The following is a 21,773-nucleotide window of genomic DNA, read 5'->3' on the forward strand; positions in this document are numbered from 1 at the left end:
GTTGTTGCTCTTTTATCTTTATTAATAATAACCACAAGACGCGAGTACGTTCCGTGTACTGGACAAATGATCACACAACCATTATTGTTTCTTATTAAACATAGGCTTGGTTCTATGTGTAATAATCTACATGCGGCTACACATTAAACTATACCTAACAGCTTAAATGACCTTTACTTAACTTTCAAATGACCGGCTCTGTGCAGGTTAGACAAGGCCTTTGTCTGAATCCCCACGCGTGGAGGCTGGAAGTTGTCAGGTACGTCTAGGCTGTCACTCATCCTTCAGGTAGCGATCGCGGGTCCTTGAACTTGGCTGGTCGATGTGCTGCAGTTGGTGGGGCAGAGGCCAGTCCCAAAAGAGACAGAATGTTGGTCGCGCAGTTCTTATTATCCTCCGATCTTTCGCGCTCTTTTGGGCGGTCCCAACTCGGGATCCAATGGATCGATAGGATTTCGATCACCCTGATCTATTCTGGCCAATTAGGGGTGGGTACCTTGATAGCTGGGCGGGTCCTAGTTGTTATTGTCCAAGGCACTATGCACTCCCAAGTAAGGTGAATAGGTGCCCCCGAGTCTGTTACTGCTGCTATGTTTCAATCTGAGTCCCATTGTCCTGGGGAGATTGACCTTTAGCAGGGGCAAGTATCTGTGTAGGTCTGGTGTATCGTCTGTGTCCCAACCTGGCCACAATTCCCATTATCCTTTGCGGGCAGCCATTTTAGATGACCACAGTGTGCATGGTTGTTTTAGGGTCACAAATGGAGACTGTTCTGGTGGCAGTCACCAAGGTTATGCCCATGCAAACAAAGCAGCCGGGAGTGTTTCGGCCACTGTGGCCTTTAGGTATGTTTCTAGTTGCCTCAGTCTCTGGCATTGATGTCAGCACCTAAAGTTGTTCAGTTATTGGAAGCAAGAATGTAAACCATCTCCAAAAGCAAATTTCTGCTGATGCTGGAAATATGAATTAACAAGAGAAAATATGTAAAGGGCTCAGCAGGTCGGGCAGCATTTGAGGAGAGCGAAAGAGTTAATATTTTGGGTTGATGATCCTTTGTAAGACAGTAACTTTGATGTGCTTGGTGGCAGACATCTGATGTAAAAGCACCAAGGGAATACATGGTAGGAAGTCACTTACTAATAGGGCAGCATGGTAGCATAGTGGTTAGCACAATTGCTTCACAGCTCCAGGGTCCTAGGTTCGATTCCCGGCTTCGGTCATTGTCTGTGCGGAGTCTGCACGTTCTCCCCGTGTGTGCGTGGGTTTCCTCCGGGTGCTCCGGTTTCCTCCCACAGTCCAAAGATGTGCAGGTTAGGTGGATTGGCCATGCTAAATTGCCCTTAGTGTCCAAAATTGCCCTCAGTGTTGGGTGGGGTTACTGGGTTATGGGGATAGGGTAGGGGTGTGGGCTTGGGTAGGGTGCTCTTTCCAAGAGCCGGTGCAGACTCGATGGGCCGAATGGCCTCCTTCTACACTGTAAATTCTACGATTCTATGAATAGGTGCTACACTCTGTCCAGCTTGTAGAACACCATCAACTTTTAAATTGACATTTGCACTCTCTGTAGTCAAAGGTACAGTTAAAGTGTTGTTTCAAAAGAAATTCGACAGGTTGGTTTCATTAATTATAGCTGAGTATGACCTTGTGTTCTTCTGTGGGAGTAGGATCAAAGATCATGAAGTTGCACATAATGAGAGAATTGGGCGACACACTCTAAAGAGTCTTAAACCCAGCCAGGATTGACGGGATGATGGCCTCTACAGATTGTGAGGACCCTGTGTTTAGGCAATCTGTTCTTAATACAACTCTAAATTGGCAAGCCCCTTAAAGTAGACCATAAGATGGCTGCTTAATGAGTGGGAAATGAGAAAATATTTAGCTGAAGGAATAAGGGGTGCTCTTCTGTTTGCCCAATTTAGTGGTCTATCTGTTTGGGAGCACTGGATGCTGATACTGTGTACAAAATGAAAATCTGTTCAACACTGGCATTCTGTTAGATATTTTGAAACCCACCACATATATGGAAGTATCTATCAGGTCAGTAAACATCTGCAAAGATAAAAGACAGGTAATAATTTTTCACATGTGTCTCCTTCACAACTAATGAAGTGTCTGCATAGAATCATAACACCTGTTGTGTTTTTCCAGCATTTGTTGTTTTTATTTCAGTAGTTACAGTATTTTTTTCTATATCCGCTAATATTATTCACCTTAATTTGTGTATTAAAGCATCTTCATAGAATGCTGAAGGTTTCGGTAATGTCAAGCCTAGGTTGTTGAAGACTGCAGAAATAGCATCCTATTCTGAGGAAATGATAAGATGGAGATTGCTAACTGTCTGTACGCAGTCCTGGATCTCAGCTGGACAATTGGCGAGAGGTGAAGCACGGCCGTTTCTGAGGACTTTTGGAAATCAATGGAAGAGGCCTTGGCCCCCACCTGAACGGCTCTGGAGTAAGCCATGGAAGCCCATGGAGCTACAATAAAAGATATGGAGGCAGCCCTTTCGAGCCACAGTGATCGGATTGCCTCACTGGAATCGGAGCTATGTTCGGTGGTCAAAGTGAACAAGTTTTTGAAGGCCAAGGTGAATGATCTGGAAAATCGGTGCAGGAGGCAAAACATTTTGAATTGTGGGGTTACTAGAGGGGAGGGAAGGCCCAATACCCACGGTGTACTTTGCTGATATGCTCGGGAAAATGGTGGATGACGGTGGACTCGCATCCCCTTCTGAGTTGGACAGAACCCACTGTACACTCCGGCCGTGGCCCCATTCTGAGGATCCATCGCAAGAAGGAATAATGAAGTTCCATAGCTTCAAGGAGAAAGAGTAGGTTCTGAGATGGAGAAAGGAGAATAAGGACTTTAAATGGGATAGCCACGCTATCAGGCTCCACCAAGACTTGGGAGCGGAACTGACTAAGAAGAGTGCTGTGTTCAATAGAGCCAAGGCCGCCCGGTATAAAAGTGGAGTCCGGTTCAGTGTGGTCTACCCTGCTCGGCTTAGAGTAACTGTTTATTCGACGCACCAGAAGGAGCAAATTCTTTTGCTAAAGAGCACAAGTTGGGCACAGCGTAATTGAGTTTTAGGATTCTGGGGACAGGCATGTTGAATTGTTGCATTGTTGGGGTTTCATGTTTGTTCTAGTATTTTCTTGTTCTTAGTGGGGTTGAATTTTTCCAGATCAGTGTTTAGTTCTGTGTACATAGAACATTACTGCGCAGTACAGGCCCTTCGGCCCTCGATGTTGCGCCGAACTGTGGGGATGGTGGGAGATCCCCAGTTCGCTTGGTCATCTGGAAGGTTAGGAGGACAAATGACCCAGCGAAAAGATCGAGAGTATTTGCTCACCTTAAGAGTTTAAACTCTGATGTTGTGGTGTTTTTGCAAGAGACCCATTTGCGGGTCAGGGTCCAGACAAGGCTGCGAAAGAGGTGGGTAGGAGAGGTATTTCACTTGGGTTTAGATGGTAGGGCCAGGGTTGCGATAATATTGATTCATAAAAGGGCACAGTTTTCTGCCTCTTAAGATTTTGGCCGACCCCATGTTCATCAGGTATATTCGCGGATTGATTTTTTTTGTGGTAGATAGGTCTCTCCTCTCTTCAGTGGTGGTGGCTGAGCACTCAGCAATTGAGATTTCTGACATTGGCCCTCACTTTGTTGATTTGGCGCTAGAATCAGACCCCTCCCAGCGTCTGCATGGAGGTTAGACACAACATTACTAGCATGTCCACTGCCATCGAGGACTATATAACATTTAATAAAACGGAGCCACTCTCACCTTCTACACTATGGGAAGCCTTTAAGGTGGCCCTTGGGGAGGAAATTATCTCCTATAAAGCACGTTTGGTGAAGACAGTGAGTGTAGAGCAGCAGAGGCGGGTGGACTCCATTCTGGAGGTGGAACACCAGTACTCACTTGACCCGATCCCGGAGTTGTTGGCAAGTGGGAAGAAGCTGCAAATACAATTCGAGCTATTATCGACCGGCAGAATGATGGGACAGTTGTGACACTCAAGGGGCATGTTTATGAATACAGGGAGAAGGCCAGTCACCTTTGGCTCACAAGCTTAAGCAGCAGGCAGCCTCCCGGGAAATCGTACAAATACGCATTTCGAGCGGTAGCCTGGTTTCCGTCCCTCCTCTGGTTAGTGCGGCTTTTGAATCGTTCTGTTGTGATCTTTATAGATCGGAGCTTCTGGCAGAGGGATTGGTCATGTCCACCTTTTTGGATGGCCTATCCATCCCAGAGGTGGAAGTGGAGAAGAGCGATGAGTTGGAATACCCGTTAAACCCAAAGAAGGTCAAAGACCCAACAGAGTGTGGGTTGTACCGACCTATCTCACTCTTGAACCCGGATGTCAAGTTACTTCCCAAGGTATTGACACTGCAGCTGGAACCCTGCCTCCCAAAGGTAATCTCAGAGGATCAGACTGGCCTTGTTCGAGGTCGACAATTGTTGCCCAGCCTGTGTTGCCCGCTAAATGTTATCCTTTTCTCCTCCTCCGTGCCCAAACCGGAGGTGATTGTGTCCCTGGATGCTAAGAAGTAATTTGATGGAGTGGAGTGGGGGTATCTGTTTGAGATTCTTGGGAGGTTTGGCTGCTACATAAGGCCTCCACTGCCATTGTTCGTACAAATGTCCTGAACTCTGGATATTTTCCATTGAATAGGGGCACAACACGGGTGTCCACTGTCCCTGCTCCTGTTTGCTTTGGCAATAGAACCGTTTGCTAAAACGCTGAGTCTCCTATTAAGAAGAGGGGTGTGGAGTATTGGGTGACCTGTTAGGCAGATGACCTTCTTCGCTATATTACGGACCCAGTACTCTCCATGGACGAGATTATGAAGCTGCTTATTGTTTTTGACTCCTTCTCTGGTTACAAGTTGAACTTAGACAAGAGTGAATGTTTGTCGGTCTACCCACGGGGAGAATAGCCCAACTGGGGATGTTACCTTTTCGCTTTGCCAAGACTAGCTTTCGCTATTTGAGGGTCAGGGTCTAACTTCATAAATTAAATTACACTAATCTGGTCGACAGTATCAAAATAGGCTTTCAGAGGTGGGATAACCCCACCTATCCTTGGTGGGTAGGGTTCAGACTATTAAAATGAACATGCCCCCGAGATTTTTATTTCTCTTTCAATGTCTCCTCTTTTCTCCCCAAGTCCTTTTTTGTTAAAGTCAACAAATTAATATCTTCCTTTATTTAAGATTCCCATAATCTGTGGAGCTTTTCTTCAAGGAAACAGACAATCGGGGGACCTGGCCCTACCCAATTTATTGTTTTACTATTGGGCAGCCATTATTCAGAAGATATTGTTGTGGTTTGGCGATTCTGGTTCCATACGGGGACAGTTAGAAGCAAGTTCCTGCACTGTTTCTAGCCTTCGTGGAATAGTTACGGCTCTGTTACCTTTTTCTCCGATGAGATTTTCTTTGCATCCAGTGGTGGTCTCCGCCGTGAGAATTCGGAAGCAGTTCAGGCAGCATTTCAAGCTCTGTTCCCTGTCTTCGCTGGTCCTCATCTGCAACAACCCCCCTTTTCTGCCAGCTGGTTTGGACTCGACATTTAAGTCTTGGGAAGGGAATAGTCTGGAGAGGTTCAGAGACCTGCTCCTGGAGGGGAGGTTTACCAGTTTTAAGAAGTTGGCTGAGAAATTCCAACTGCCTGGTTCCAGAGTTTTCATGTATTTTTAAATTCGCCGTTTTTCATGCAAGGGTTTCCTCTCCGTTCCCTTGACGCCACTCTCTTCCATTGCTGAAGAAGATTTTGTCTCTGGCTGGGTCTGCAAGGGAGGATTATTTTGGACATGTATGGCCATATCCTTTCAATGGAGCCTACTCTGTTGAGTAAGGTAAAGATGAAATGGCAGGGTGAATTGGGTCCCATTCTTGATGATGAGACATGGAGTGAGACCCTTCACGGGGTCAACTCCTCGTTTTCATGTGCTCAGCTGAGTTTGATTCAGTTCAAGGCTTTGCACAAGATGCATCTGACTAAAGCAAGGATGATGGGATTCTTCCTCGGGGTGAAGGATAATTGTGGGCACTGCTCTTGGGGGCCGGCCAACAACAAGGTCCTGTCCCAAGGTGAGCTTCTGGGCCTCTTTCTTGAACACCATGTTGGAGGTACTCTGTAGATTTGGATGCATTTCCGCTGGTTGCCGAATTTGGGGTATGGAGCCGCCGGCACTTCAGTCGGGGATGTCCTTGCCTTTGCCTCGTCGATAGCCCGGAGACGAGTTCTGCTGGGGTTGGGATCTCCTACTCCTCCCAGTGCCTCAGCTTGGTTCGGTGACCTCATGTCTTTTCTGCATTTGGAGAAGGTTAAGTTCACCATCAGAGGGTCGGTGGAGGAATTCTACCTAAGATGACAGCCATTCATTTGCTTCTTTAAGGCGTTCGTCACCGTCAGCTGTTAGGGGTTTGGGTTAGTTTTTCTTTTAATGTTAATTGGGTGTTGTGTATGTTGTTTTTTTTCTTTTCTATTATGTATATCAGTTTGATTGTTTAGGATTGTTTGATGTGAAATTTTAAAAATAAACATATTAAAATTTTTAAAAGAAGCCAAAGAGCAAGCAATCCTTTAATACAATATTTCAGAATTTCTTCCCGCAATAAATACACAACCCTTTCTCAGCTTGATTTCAAACCACATCCTGATGCTTTGCTTCGTTATTTTGCATTTATATTGGCTGCTGGAAGCTGTGTTTCTGCACTAATCTAATCACTTGCTTATTATATCACTGGAACAACATGAAAATAGTCTCATCCATGTACCTGTGCATGTGTAGTTTAAGAGTAAGAAGTCTTACAACACCAGGTTAAAAGTCCAACAGGTTTGTTTTGAATCACTAGCTTTCGGAGCGCAGCTCCTTCTTCTGGTCAACCCGAGGAAGGAGCTGCGCTCCGAAAGCTAGTGATTCGAAACAAAACTATTGGACTTTAACCTGGTGTTGTAAGACTTCTTATTGTGCTTACCCTCGTTCAACGCCGGCATCTCCACATCATAGTTTAAGAATGACAGTTTGTGTCTGATGCTGCTGTGTCAGGGTATAACAGTTTTGGTATTTCTGGAGGTCACAGCATTGCCTCCGTTGTCTCTTTTTCTCTCTTCGTGTTAAGCCTAATATCAGGCTGTTGTCCGAAGCTGTTTTGTGAGCTAGGTTAGCACTGCAGCCATATTGGTGTGTGCAGTTGACTAGTGAACTCGTGGATTAAAACACAATTCCATATATGTGGTAAAAGGACACAGACCAAGAGTTTCCAGGCTTGATTCCTGACCTGTGTTCAGTTATTTTGTCCGATCTTTTTTGTGCCAATGGTAAGGTCCTACAGGTAGGGTCAGCTTTCCTAGGCTAAGGGGGGAGAGGGGGGTGGGGGGGATATTAATGGCCGCTGCTCCTGATTGCTACCATTGATCGCTCCTGGAAAGAGCACATGTCTGAATATCTCTGCTTTGCTGTGATGCCTGCAATACTCTGTCTACCTTCACAGATTCTGCAACTGCTTGTATAATGGTAGCCCAGCAGCTGTTAACACCTTCAGGGCGGAGTAATGAAATGAAAATCGCTATTGTCACAAGTAGGCTTCAAATGAAGTTACTGTGAAAAGCCCCTAGTCGCCACATTCCGACGCCTGTTCGGGGAGGCTGGAACGGGAAGAAAAGCAAAAAATAGAGAGAGTGGGAAGGAAAACAAAAGTGTGAAAAACAGCATATTCATTGTGTGCTACCAATATCACTTTTTTGTGGGGGTACATTTTCCTTTCACTTCATGCTTGCACTGACGGGTTCACAGACAATTGTGTATGTATTGTATGTGCACTGAGCCAGGAATTTACAACACGCAATTGTGTAGAGATTGCAGAGATAGAAGATGGCAAACTAATAATAATAATAATCACTTATTGTCACACCCGTACACCGCTAATCAAAACTCCCTTGGCTTCAAAATGGTTTTACATGTGGGCTTGCCTTTGGAAAGCTCTCGATTACCCAATAGAGGAATAATATTATTTGCTGTCTTGCATTTGTTTTAAGTTGGAATGAAAATGTGTGGTTTAATGTTTCTTCATATTAATCCACATAAACTACATTACATGTTAATGTGCCAAAACAGTTGTGTTTGAAACCATTCAACACAAATGGGTCATGGTTGAAATGCCAGGTGTCCTGTGGAATGTGTGTTGTGCAACTTTTAATGTTGTGGAGACCACAATGCTTCACAGTAAATTAGAACATTGAAAATAACTTGCCACGCCCCTGGCCGAGCTGTTCCAGTACAGCGACAACACTGCAATGTGGAAATTATCCAGGTATGTCTTGTACACAAAAAGCAGGATAAATCCAACCCAGCCAATTACTGCCCTATCGGTCTACTCTCACTCATCAGTAAGTGATGGATGGGGGTCATAAACAGTGCGATCAAGCGGCATTTGCTTAGCAACCGCTCCAGGACATCACTACAGGACTTCCTCAGGGTAGTGTCATTGACCCAACCATCTTCAGCTGCTTCATCAATGACTTTCCTTCCATCTTGAAGTCAGAAGTGGGGATGTTTGCAGATGACTGCAAAATGTTCAGCACCATTCGCGACTTCAGATACTGATGCAGCCATTGTCCAAATGCAGCAAGACCTGGACAAAATCCAGGCTTGGCCTGACAAGTGGCATGTTATATTCACACCACGCAAGTGCTAGGCAATGACCATCCCCAAGGAAAGAGATTTTAGCCATTACCCTTTGACACTCAATAACATTGTCATTGCTGAATCCCTCATCAACACCCTGGGGGATTACCATTGTCCAGGAACTGAACTGGATGAGCCATATAAATACTCTGGCTACAAGAGCAGGTCAGAGACTAGGAATCCTGCAGCAAGTAATTCACCTCCTGACTCCCCAAATCATGTCCACCACCTAAAAGGCACAAGTCAGGAGTGTAGTAGAATACCCTCCACTTGGCAAGATGAGTGCAGCCCCACCAACACTCAACACTCAAGAAGCTCAACACCATCCAGGACAAAGCAGCCCATTTGATTTGCACCCCATCCATAAACATGCACTCTCTCCACCACCAGCGCACAGTGCAGCTATGTGTACCTGGGCAACGTAGGCTAGTGAGTGGGCCGCATGGGTGAAACTGGCCATTTGCAATAGCCATGACCCCATGAATAAGATGAAATACATTTAATACACGCCAAAGATTTCACAGCCAGTTACAGAAAGTGCTTAAATAAATATTTATGTATTAAAAGAACTGACATTAAACTTCAAATGGCAAAAAAGCAATGTAATATTTACGCTTACATTATTAATGTGACTTCTGGTTGGATCTGTCCCCACAAGATTTCTTAGATTAGGACTCGGCGATGTGCAGACACCGGGCAATTTAGCACGTTTGATAATTTCCTGTTGTTTTTTAAACCCAGCAAATAAAACATCTGCATTTTTTCACTAGTTCGGCACCTAAGAATGGCTTCCCATTTTTTTGCAATATGAAAATTGCCCAAAGTCACTGCATTGATCACATTTTATGCTTGTCTAAGTACCTGCCTCTGATTTCATGGCAACCTCCGATTTTAAAGCTGTTGAGTATGTTGGACAGAACCTACTGGAAACTTTGTCTTTGATTGAGATGGCATGTTTCATAATGCCCAGTAACATTATAATTTTTTGGAATCACTTTCACCTCTGAAAATTAAGCACAATGGTCTCCTTTTCGATTGAGTAACAAAATAATCCAGCGCCCAACTCTCTTTGATCATTCTGTCCTCATCACTGATTTTTCTCTTTTTTGCTACTTCTTCCTCTGCGTGTTTTTATTTTTCACTTGATTCTCCTTCCTCCCCTCGCCACTTTGACAGAAAACGATCCAATAGGCAGGAGCAAAATGGATAGCGGCCAAAAAATCAACAGCAAGAAGTACAACCTCCCACAGGTGCTCTGGCACTGAGCACGACGGTGTCCCTGCACTTGCAGACCCAGAATGCACTGGACGTGTTGATTGAATGACTGGAACTGCAGGATCATAATCTTGGGTGTCAACTGTAAAAGGTTGGCCCAACAGGCACCCCAGCAGCGCCTCCTGGCACCATCTCATAGAAGTGCGATCCCGGACCTGGAATTAACGTCCTTTCTCAAGTAAGGAGACCAAAACTGAACACACTACTCCAGGTGTGGCCTCACGAACACCTTATACAATTACAGCAGAACCTCCCTAGTCTTAAACTCCACTCCTCTAGCAATGAAGGACAAAATTCCATTTGCCTTCTTAATCACCTGTTGCACCTGTAAACCAACTTTTTGCGACTCATGCACTAGCACACCCAGGTCTCTCTGCACAGCAGCATGTTTTAATATTTTACCATTTAAATAATAATCCCTTTTGCTGTTATTCCAACCAAAATGGATAACCTCACATTTGTCAACATTGTATTCCATCTGCCAGACCCTAGCCCATTCACTTAGCCTATCCAAATCCCTCTGCAGACTTCCAGTATCCTCTGCACTTTTTGCTTTACTACTTATCTTAGTGTCGTCTGCAAACTTGGACACATTGCCCTTGGTCCCCAACTCCAAATCATCTATGTAAATTGTGAACAGTTGTGGGCCCAACACTGATCCCTGAGGGACACCACTAGCTACTGATTGCCAACCAGAGAAACACCCATTAATCCCCACTCTTTGCTTTCTATTCATTAACCAATCCTCTATCCATGCTCTACTTTCCCCTTAATGCCATGCATCTTTATCTTATGCAGCAACCTTTTGTGTGGCACCTTGTCAAAGGCTTTCTGGAAATCCAGATATACCACATCCATTGGCTTCCCGTTATCTACCGCACTGTTAATGTCCTCAAAAAATTCCACTAAATTAGTTAGGCACGACCTGCCCTTTATGAACCCATGCTGCGTCTGCCCAATGGGACAATTTCCATCCAGATGCCTCGCTATTTCTTCCCTGATGATAGATTCCAGCATCTTCCCTACTACCGAAGTTAAGCTCACTGGCCTATAATTACCCGCTTTCTGCCTACCTCCTTTTTTAAACAGTGGTGTCACGTTTGCTAATTTCCAATCCGCCGGGACCACCCCAGAGTCTAGTGAATTTTGGTAAATTATCACTAGTGCATTTGCAATTTCCCTAGCCATCTCTTTTAGCATTCTGGGATGCATTCCATCAGGTCCAGGAGACTTGTCTACCTTTAGCCCCATTAGCTTGCCCATCACTACCTCCTTGATGATAACAATCCTCTCAAGGTCCTTACCTGTCATAGCCTGTCATATGAACATCTCTACCTGCAAACCCACTCACTATCCTGACTCGGAAATATATCACCGATTCATCAGTGTCACTGGGTGAAAATCCTACTTCCTCCCTAACAGCACTGTGGGTATACCTACACCACATGGCTGCAGCAGTTCAAGAAGGCAGCTTCTCACCATCTTCTGGAGGGTAATTAGGGGTGGACAATAAATTTGGCCTAGCCAGCGATGGCCATATCCCATGAACAAATAAATAAATGAATTGTGCTAGCAGTAAGTCTACCTTTCCTTGTGGCGTAATGCAAATGCTCCTTGTACCGTTTCCCTGAGGAAAGGTGTAGTTATCTACCTGAAACTATTGAGTGGCATTATGTCATCTTCCAATAGCTTTATAATGGCTTGGCAGAAACATTAAATGTAGTATAATTGTTAATCTAATTGAATGTTTATGCTAAGAATTTGCAGAATTGTGTAAATCAGTCTCTAAAGCAGTGGAAATTCTGCAGCTTATTTTAACAATTTAACTTCCTCATGCTCTTGTCAACTTCTCCGATGCTAGTGACCTCCATGGCATCACTGCACCTATCTATTATCTGTTAAAAATAGCAGCTGCTTTCAGGATTACGATGATGCCATGGGGGGGTTGCAAGAAAATTAATCTCACGTGACCAATTGAGAACAGTGGGGCAGTACTTAATGTTACGAAAGAACCCCAAATTGCACTTTTAAGTATGCTCCAGGTACTCTTTCAACAGAAATGTTGTGGCTATAACCTCTTTGACACAGGCAAATTGAACGGATGGTACTCTTAAAGTAACCTGTGAGGTCTAAATTTGATAGCTGGCAATTCAGAGAAAAAAGAAGCTTGCCAAAACAAATACACATGTTTGTGCATTGTCAATGGCAGCCACATAGAAGAGCGATACTTGACTGCTCAAATATTGCCTGATAAAGTAACATTGATTTGCAAGGAAACATGAGCCAACACCAAAGACAACTGGGCCAATGCATAGGAATCCAATAATTTTTGATTAAGAACAGAAACAGATGCCCGAACGGCTTTGTGCTGTAGTTGACCAATAGTCAGAACTAGTCAGAATAGTGAAGAAGATGGAGCTGACAGGACACAGCACTGTTCAGAGCTTCACCAGTATTTAAGTCATGCCTGACAGAGGGAGGCAACACAATGTAAGAAATGTGGAAGCAGTTCCAGATCTGATGACTCAGATCCTTCTAGGTTACTCAGAATGGCTGTATATGAAAAAGGATAGCAAAACGTTGCCAATTGGAATGACTTGTTTACAAATGCATTGGCTGTTTAGTAGTCAGTGGAATGAAAATTCGAGATACTGATTCTTTGTTTGTAAAGGCTCAAAGTATTGATTTTGTTTTTGTTCATAAGCAAGGCATTTTTTACAGCGATTTCTAGAGTTAGATACTTATTTTGTGAAAGTTCTTCCCTCAAATTTTTATCAGATAGTCCAGAAATTAATTGATTCATTATCATTGAGTCTCTGAAATCAGCAAAATTACAGCCTTGTGCTATTCACTTGAGGTCTGTAATAAAATTAGTGATGGGCTCTCCGTTTCTCTGGCACCTATGACAAAAGTTAAATCTTTCCAGCATCTCACCAGACTGACTTTTACAGTGTTCTTAAATTTTTTTGAGTATTACTTCTAATTTGGTGTTGTCTTCACCTTCTAAGCAATTATCGATTTCTCCAGCTTCATGCCCTGCTGTTCAGAGTAGCAGTGCTATTTTCGTTGCGTCAGAGGTCGTTCGCAAATCATTTGCTACGATAAATATTTGGAACAACTGTTCAAACATTTCCCAGTTATAACTTAAATTACCGGTTGTTTCCAACTGCCATGGAGCTCCAACGAGTTCCATCGAATCAGTTAGTCGTCGAGGATCCATATGCTGTGAAGTCTTCCACAGTCGAATATCTAGTTTGAATTTTCTTTTTTTGTCTAACCTAATCTAACTAGTTCTTTTGAGCACAGTACGAAGTCTTACAACACCAGGTTAAAGTCCAACAGGTTTGTTTCGATGTCACTAGCTTTCGGAGCGCTGCTCCTTCCTCAGGTGAATGAAGAGGTCTGTTCCAGAAACACATATATAGACAAATTCAAAGATGCCAAACAATGCTAGGAATGCGAGCATTAGCAGGTGATTAAATCTTTACAGATCCAGAGATGGGGTAACCCCAGGTTAAAGAGGTGTGAATTGTCTCAAGCCAGGACAGTTGGTAGGATTTCGCAGGCCAGATGGTGGGGGATGAATGTAATGTGACATGAATCCCAGGTCCCGGTTGAGGCCGCACTCATGTGTGCGGAACTTGGCTATAAGTTTCTGCTCGGCGATTCTGCGTTGTCGCGGGTCCTGAAGGCCGCCTTGGAGAACGCTTACCCGGAGATCAGAGGCTGAATGCCCTTGACTGCTGAAGTGTTCCCCGACTGGAAGGGAACATTCCTGCCTGGTGATTGTTGCGCGATGTCCGTTCATTCGTTGTCGCAGCGTCTGCATGGTCTCGCCAATGTACCACGCTTCGGGACATCCTTTCCTGCAGCGTATGAGGTAGACAACGTTGGCCGAGTCGCACGAGTAAGTACCGCGTACCTGGTGGGTGGTGTTCTCACGTGTAATAGTGGTATCCATGTCGATGATCTGGCACGTCTTGCAGAGATTGCCATGACAGGGTTGTGTGGTGTCGTGGTCACTGTTCTGAAGACTGGGTAGTTTGCTGCAAACAATGGTTCGTTTGAGGTTGCGCGGTTGTTTGAAGGCAAGTAGTGGGGGTGTGGGGATGACCTTGGCAAGATGTTCATCGTCATCAATGACGTGTTGAAGGCTGTGAAGAAGATGACGTAGTTTCTCCGCTCCGGGGAAGTACTGGACGACGAAGGGTATTCTGTCGGTTGTGTCCCATGTTTGTCTTCTGAGGAGGTCGGTCCGGTTTTTCGCTGTGGGGACCAAATTCGCACCCCAATACGCCAACATCTTCATGCACAAGTTTGAACAGGACCTACTCACCGCACAGGACCTTCAACCGATGTTATACACCAGATACATCGATGACATATTTTTCCTTTGGACCCACGGCGAAGAATCACTGAAACGACTACACGATGACATTAATAAGTTCCATACAACCATCAGACTCACCATGGACTACTCTCCAAAATCAGTTGCATTCTTGGACACACTCGTCTCCATCAAGGACGGTCACCTCAGCACTTCGCTTTACCGCAAACCTACGGATAACCTCATGATGCTCCACTTCTCCAGCTTCCACCCTAAACACATTAAAGAAGCCATCCCCTATGGACAAGCGCTCCGTATACACAGGATCTGCTCAGACGAGGAGGAACGTAACAGACATCTACAGACGTTGAAAGATGCCCTCGTACGAACGGGATATGGCACTCGACTCATCGATCGACAGTTCCAACGCGCCACAGCGAAAAACCGCACCGACCTCCTCAGAAGACAAACATGGGACACAACCGACAGAATACCCTTCGTCGTCCAGTACTTCCCCGGAGCGGAGAAACTACGTCATCTTCTTCACAGCCTTCAACACGTCACTGATGACGATGAACATCTTGCCAAGGTCATCCCCACACCCCCACTACTTGCCTTCAAACAACCGCGCAACCTCAAACGAACCATTGTTTGCAGCAAACTACCCAGTCTTCAGAACAGTGACCACGACACCACACAACCCTGTCATGGCAATCTCTGCAAGACGTGCCAGATCATCGACATGGATACCACTATTACACGTGAGAACACCACCCACCAGGTACGCGGTACATACTCGTGCGACTCGGCCAACGTTGTCTACCTCATACGCTGCAGGAAAGGATGTCCCGAAGCGTGGTACATTGGCGAGACCATGCAGACGCTGCGACAACGAATGAACGGACATCGCGCAACAATCACCAGGCAGGAATGTTCCCTTCCAGTCGGGGAACACTTCAGCAGTCAAGGGCATTCAGCCTCTGATCTCCGGGTAAGCGTTCTCCAAGGCGGCCTTCAGGACCCGCGACAACGCAGAATCGCCGAGCAGAAACTTATAGCCAAGTTCCGCACACATGAGTGCGGCCTCAACCGGGACCTGGGATTCGTGTCACATTACATTCATCCCCCACCATCTGGCCTGCAAAATCCTACCAACTGTCCTGGCTTGAGACAATTCACACCTCTTTAACCTGGGGTTACCCCATCTCTGGATCTGTAAAGATTTAATCACCTGCTAATGCTCGCATTCCTAGCATTGTTTGGCATCTTTGAATTTGTCTATATATGTGTTTCTGGAACAGACCTCTTCATTCACCTGAGGAAGGAGCAGCGCTCCGAAAGCTAGTGACATCGAAACAAACCTGTTGGACTTTAACCTGGTGTTGTAAGACTTCGTACTGTGCTCACCCCAGTCCAACGCCGGCATCTCCACATCATAGTTCTTTTGAAGTCACCAGTCCGGGTACCATCTTTTATTTCGCTCCTGTATTATCTTTTATTACACTTCTCTGTGTGTTTTGATTTTCTACGGAGTGTAATATGTGTTACTCAAACCTTGGACTCTGATGAGGTCGTCTGAATCTCGATGAAGAGGACTCAAACTCGTCCAGTAGTAACAAAAGGTTTATTGAGTAACTAAAACAATAATTGTGTGAGTTCTTTACTTTAACATTGATACTAGTGATAAGGTTAACAAGATCTAACTACAGTAACTACACTAACCATCTGAGCTAATCTGATACTCCTGTCCTGGTCACAGTCTATCCAAAAGAGAGAGAGATCCAATGTGGTTTCTTTTATACCCCTGTTGGTCCGGCCCTCTAGTGATCATCTGGTGCTACTGATTACACATTAACCCCTTCTGTACATGCACTTACAGAGATAACTACAAGTAGCTCCAAAAATATAGCACATATCTTGAGAGCCCAGTGGCCAGAAAGTGCCCCTTCCTCTTGTTTCTCTCCTTTCTCCAAGCTCACCTTGTCCATGTGACCCACCTCCTGCTCTCTTGCGCCCATTCTTGCTGAACTGCTGACTGCCCAACATCTCTTCCTGGCCCCAATGCCTACTGGCAAACAATTCCCTCTTCACTGCTACTGTCTGCCACCTGTGCATATCTGCCATCATCACCAACTCATTGACCCTTCTTTCCTTGCAAACTACAACTCTATCTTCTACTTTCATTCCTCTCAAATTCTTGAACATACTGGGCGGGATTCTCCCAACGGGAGTCTAAGTGCCGACGCCGGAGTAAATACCGAATTGTTTTACTCTGCCGTCGGCGCCCGTTCCCAGACCCCTATTCTCATCCCTCCGTGGGGCTAGCAGGGGTGTCGGCGACTTACGGGGGCGGGGCCTCGGCGCGGCGTCAGAGACCCGGTGCCGCGTAAAAGACGCGGCGCCTTGGGTCCCGCGCATGTGCAGTTGGGCCGGTGCCAACTAGCGCATGCGCGGTGTCCGCCCTCCCCCAGGCCGCTCCGGACAAAAATGCCGCATGGATCCAGGCTTGCCCGCGGGAGAAAGGAGGCCCGCCGCCAGAGAGGCCGGCCCGCCGATCAGTGGGTCCCGATCGCGGGCCAGGCCACTCCGGAGGACCTCCCCAGGGTTGGAACCCCCCCCTCCCTCCCCACAGGCCGCGCCCGGCCCTTGAAGCCCCAGGTCCCGCCGGCCGGAGAGCAGGTTAGAACGGTGCTGGCGGGACTGCCATTTTTCTTGCCAGCCACTCGGCCCATCTGGGCCAGAGATTCGCCGTTTGCGGTGATTCTCCGAGCAGCTTGCCGCGATTCGCGCGCCGCTGGTTTTGGGGGGGGGGGGGTGCGAGAATCGCGTGAGGGGGTCGGAGTGGTGTGGCGTGATTCGCGCGGCGTCCCGGCGATTCACCCACCTGGCGGGGGGGGGGGGGGCGGTGGGAGAATTCCGCCCGTAACCTCTCAGATCTGTACCCGTTTTCCGCACAACTCTATATTTGATCTTTTCCAATCTGCCGTCTGCCTCTGCCACAGTGTTGAAATAACACTTCATCGCAAGTCACAGATAGCATTCTCTGTAACTATGCTTCACTGCCTCTCCTCACCCTCCTGGACCTGTCTCTAGTTTTTGACATGATTGACCATATCATCCTCCTCCAACATCTTTGCTGTGCTGTCCAGCTGAGTGAGACTAAACTTCCCGGCTTCCGCTCTTGGTCTATCTAGTCATATGCAGAATATCTCCTGCCATGGTTTATATTTATTGAGGTGTTCTCACGTTATTACCTCTGGTGTTCCCATGGATCTATTCTTGCTCTGTTCCACCCCCTGCCCCCAGCCCCCATTTTCTATCTATATATTGCTCATCATTGACATCATTTCAAAAACACAATGTCAACGTCCGCATGTACACTGATGACACTGAATGTTTACGTTTGTCATTTTTATCAATGAGCTAGAGGAAGGCGCAGAAGGGTGGGTGAGTAAATTTGCAGACGATACTAAAGTCGGTGGTGTTGTCGATAGTGTGGAAGGATGTAGCAGGTTACAGAGGGATATAGATAAGCTGCAGAGCTGGGCTGAGAGGTGGCAAATGGAGTTTAATGTAGAGAAGTGTGAGGTGATTCACTTTGGAAGGAATAACAGGAATGCGGAATATTTGGCTAATGGTAAAGTTCTTGAAAGTGTGGATGAGCAGAGGGATCTAGGTGTCCATGTACATAGATCCCTGAAAGTTGCCACCCAGGTTGATAGGGTTGTGAAGAAGGTCAATGGAGTGTTGGCCTTTATTGGTAGAGGGATTGAGTTCCGGAGTCGGGAGGTCATGTTGCAGCTGTACAGAACTCTGGTACGGCCGCATTTGGAGTATTGCGTACAGTTCTGGTCACCACATTATAGGAAGGACGTGGAGGCTTTGGAGCGGGTGCAGAGGAGATTTACCAGGATGTTGCCTGGTATGGAGGGAAAATCTTATGAGGAAAGGCTGATGGACTTGAGGTTGTTTTCGTTGGAGAGAAGAAGGTTAAGAGGAGACTTAATAGAGGCATACAAAATGATCAGGGGGTTAGGTAGGGTGGACAGTGAGAGCCTTCTCCCGCGGATGGAAATGGCTGGCACGAGGGGACATAGCTTTAAACTGAGGGGTAATAGATATAGGACAGAGGTCAGAGGTAGGTTCTTTACGCAAAGAGTAGTGAGGCCGTGGAATGCCCTACCTGCTACAGTAGTGAACTCGCCAACATTAAGGGCATTTAAAAGTTTATTGGATAAACATATGGATGATAATGGCATAGTGTAGGTTAGATGGCTTTTGTTTCGGTGCAACATCGTGGGCCGAAGGGCCTGTACTGCGCTGTATCGTTCTATGTTCTATGTTCTATGAATGCTAGCTCACCGTCACCTCTCAACCCCTCCACTGCCTTTAATTTGTCACGCTGCTTGTTGGTTGCCAATCTTAGGTGAACTGAAAATTCCTCCCACTAAATATTGGGAGACAGAAACTCGTGACTTTGGCTCCTGTATCTTTCTCTGTTTCCTTGCTACTAATTCCATCATCATTCCTGGACTTTGCCTGAGAGTGGACCAGACTGCTAACAACCTCAGGTGTTCATTTTGAAAATGAGCTGAGCTTCAGACCCTAGATCGTCCTCAACACCAAGATTGCTGACTTCAATCTGTGTAATGCCACCCTTGCCTCAGCGCATCTGCTGAAACCCATGTTTTTACTACTTCTAGACCCAACTTTCCAGTGCTTTTCTATTTGCACCCTCCGTGGACCCTGCTGTCTGTGTCCTAATTCACACCAAGTACCTTTCACCCTTCATCTCTGAGCTCGGTTGTATAGATTTGATTTTGGTCAAGCAAGGCTTCATTTTAAAATGCTCTTCCTTTTTAAAATCTTTCCATGGTCACCAGTCAGGTGGAAATCAGCTAGCTCTACCCCGCTGCCTGATTCAAAAATCAGCCATGATCAAAGTGCATGTCAGTCCATCTTCCTTCCATTCTCCTTCTCTTGTGTCTCTGTCTCTGTCTGTCTGTCTCTCTCTTCCACCCGCCCATGCCTCAAACTTCCTCTCTCTTACCCTCTCACTCCTCTGCCCCCTTTTCATCCACATGATTTATTAGTAAGGAGGCGTAGTTTGTGCATCAGTACGTAGTGATGGATTAGATGATATGGATTGCACTGAAATGCTAAATATTATGAGCTCAAACTGCACTTGTCCCATTCTAATTGTCAGGGACAAGACTGGCAGAGGTTATTCAGTCCCATTTTGATGCTGTTTTTCAACTGCTGGAAGGGGAATAAAAATGTCACTAACAATGTTGTGAACTGTTTCTCAGCACCAGTACAGCATTAGTCTACCAAATTTAAGTACCTGTGATGTTGCTGCTTATTTCTGTCAACTTGAATAATCTCCATCCTTAAACTTTACTTATTTTCTTGTTAGTTCAAGTCTATATTTTGTAAACATTCACACTTACAATTTGCCCAAAGCTGTTGTGGGGCACATGGAAATGGGAAGTGTTAATTTTTCCAAATATAGTGCAATGTGAAGTGACTTTATTTTCCACAGTGTGTTTTAGTGATATGGAATACAATGTAGTGTGGTAGAAACAGATTCAATAATAAGTTTGAAAAGTGAATTGAATTCTTCTTGAAGGGAAAATGTTTGTAGAGTTATGGAGAAAGAAGATAGTGCATTGATTGGATAGGTCTTTCAAAGAGATGCTGCAAACACAATGGACCCAAAGGTCCTTTCCTGAGCTGTAGAATTCTGAGACTCGAATAGTTCAGTAAACTTGAGCTTTCTGAAACACTAGGGGCGCGATTCTCCACTCCCACGCCGGTTGGGAGAATCGCCTGGGCTGCCAAAATTTCCGGGGACGCCGGTCCGACGCCCTCCCGCGATTCTCCCAAGCGGCGGGAACGGCCTGGTCGAGTTTCGCGGGCCGCAGGCCGGAGAATTGCCGGAGACACTGAAAATGGTGATTCTCCAGCACCCCCGCTATTCTGAGGCCCGGATGGGCCGAGCGGCCAGGCCAAAACGGCGGGTTCCCCCCGGCGCCGTCCACATCTGGTCGCTGCAGTCGTGGGCGGTGTGTGAATGCTGGGGGGGGCAGCCTGTGGGGGGGCGAGGGGAGATCCTGCACCGGGCTTCACCTGGAATGTGGGGTGGCCCGCGATCGGTGCCCACCGATTGTCGGGCCGTCCTCTCTGAAGGAGGACCACCTTCCTTCCGCGGCCCCGCAAGATCCGTCCCCCATCTTCTTGCAGGGCGGACTTAGAGAGGACGGCAACCACGCAGGCGCCAACCCGCGCATGCGCTGATGACGTCCGTTATGCGGCGCCAGCCGCGTCATCTATGCGGCGCCGCTTTTACGCGGGCGACAAGGCCTGGCGCGGGTAGATGACGCGGCCCCGATACTGGCCCATTGTCAGGGCCTGAATCGGCCGGGACCGGGGCCGTTCCGCGCCGTCGTGAACCTCGACGACGTTCACGACGGCGCGGCCACTTCGGCGTGGGGGTGGAGAATCCTGCCAAAGGTATTTTTTGCCCCATTTTTCGAATTTTAAAATTATATGATGCTACATTATCAATTACAATTGAGGTTTTTTTCAATGTGATATAGAGATGTATAATTATTAATGAGTGTCAGATGCTCTCATTAACCAATGATTTTAATCAGAACTTTATCTTGTTAGCTATCACTTTTGCTTGTGATAGGGCTGGAACTCTGGATATCAACAGGCAAAATATAAATCAAATGACTGATTTAATAGTGATTTGTAACAATATGATGTGTGTGGGCATCTGATTTATTATCTGGATTTTTAAAATGCTTTGGAATTACAATAAGTTAACTTTTCAGAGAGAATAGTGATATTCTATAATTTCTATTGTTCACAATCCAGTTTTAATAGTGTAAAATTGCTTCAGCAATGGAAGATCTGTTATTTAAGTGTTGCTTTATGACTAATGATTGACTTTTCTCCTACCTCCAGGGAAAAGCAGAAAGCTGAAGCCAAGGACAGGCGAGTTTTAGAGATTCTCCAAGTGAAAGATGACAAGTTACGAGAACTTGAACAGGTTAGAACACTGAAGTACCTGTTCCTTGTTTGAGTACTTGACTGACCACTAGTTACATACTGTACTTCAAAGAAACCTACTGATTGTTCATTAAAGAATATCAAACATTTTTATTTTGGGTGATATATAAAGTTGACATTCATGGATGCTTCACTTTGAAAATTCAAAGCCTTTGGGCTATTAGCCATGACAGTGGTCGGATGATTTGGACCCAAGCAGATGGATGACAAGTATAACAATTTTCACTTCAGTCGGATAGTTATATTTTTCTTAAATTTACTGTGATGATAATAAAAACAATTAACGGGTATTAAATGTCACTGAACTTTTGTTGCTTGTCGTATTTTGCATGTATTTCAAGTGTCAACCCAATAATGTCAAAAAATAAAATATTGCATCAATTGCCATGTTTCTCAGG

At 45.8% G+C, this 21,773-nt stretch overlaps 1 protein-coding gene across 8 annotated transcripts in view; it reads left to right on the forward strand.

Annotated features, from left to right (window-relative positions):
• cntln (centlein, centrosomal protein) overlaps positions 1–21,773 on the forward strand; it is a 725,020-nt gene that overhangs the window by 57,211 nt on the left and 646,036 nt on the right. For all 8 annotated transcript variants that reach the window (XM_072517511.1, XM_072517513.1, XM_072517506.1 and 5 more), the window contains exon 4: positions 21,271–21,355. In XM_072517511.1, coding sequence (XP_072373612.1) covers positions 21,271–21,355 — 85 coding nt within the window. The remainder of the gene's footprint in view (positions 1–21,270; positions 21,356–21,773) is intronic.

This window comes from Scyliorhinus torazame, chromosome 9 (assembly GCF_047496885.1).
Source record: "Scyliorhinus torazame isolate Kashiwa2021f chromosome 9, sScyTor2.1, whole genome shotgun sequence".
In the NCBI taxonomy this organism is placed as follows: domain Eukaryota; kingdom Metazoa; phylum Chordata; class Chondrichthyes; order Carcharhiniformes; family Scyliorhinidae; genus Scyliorhinus; species Scyliorhinus torazame.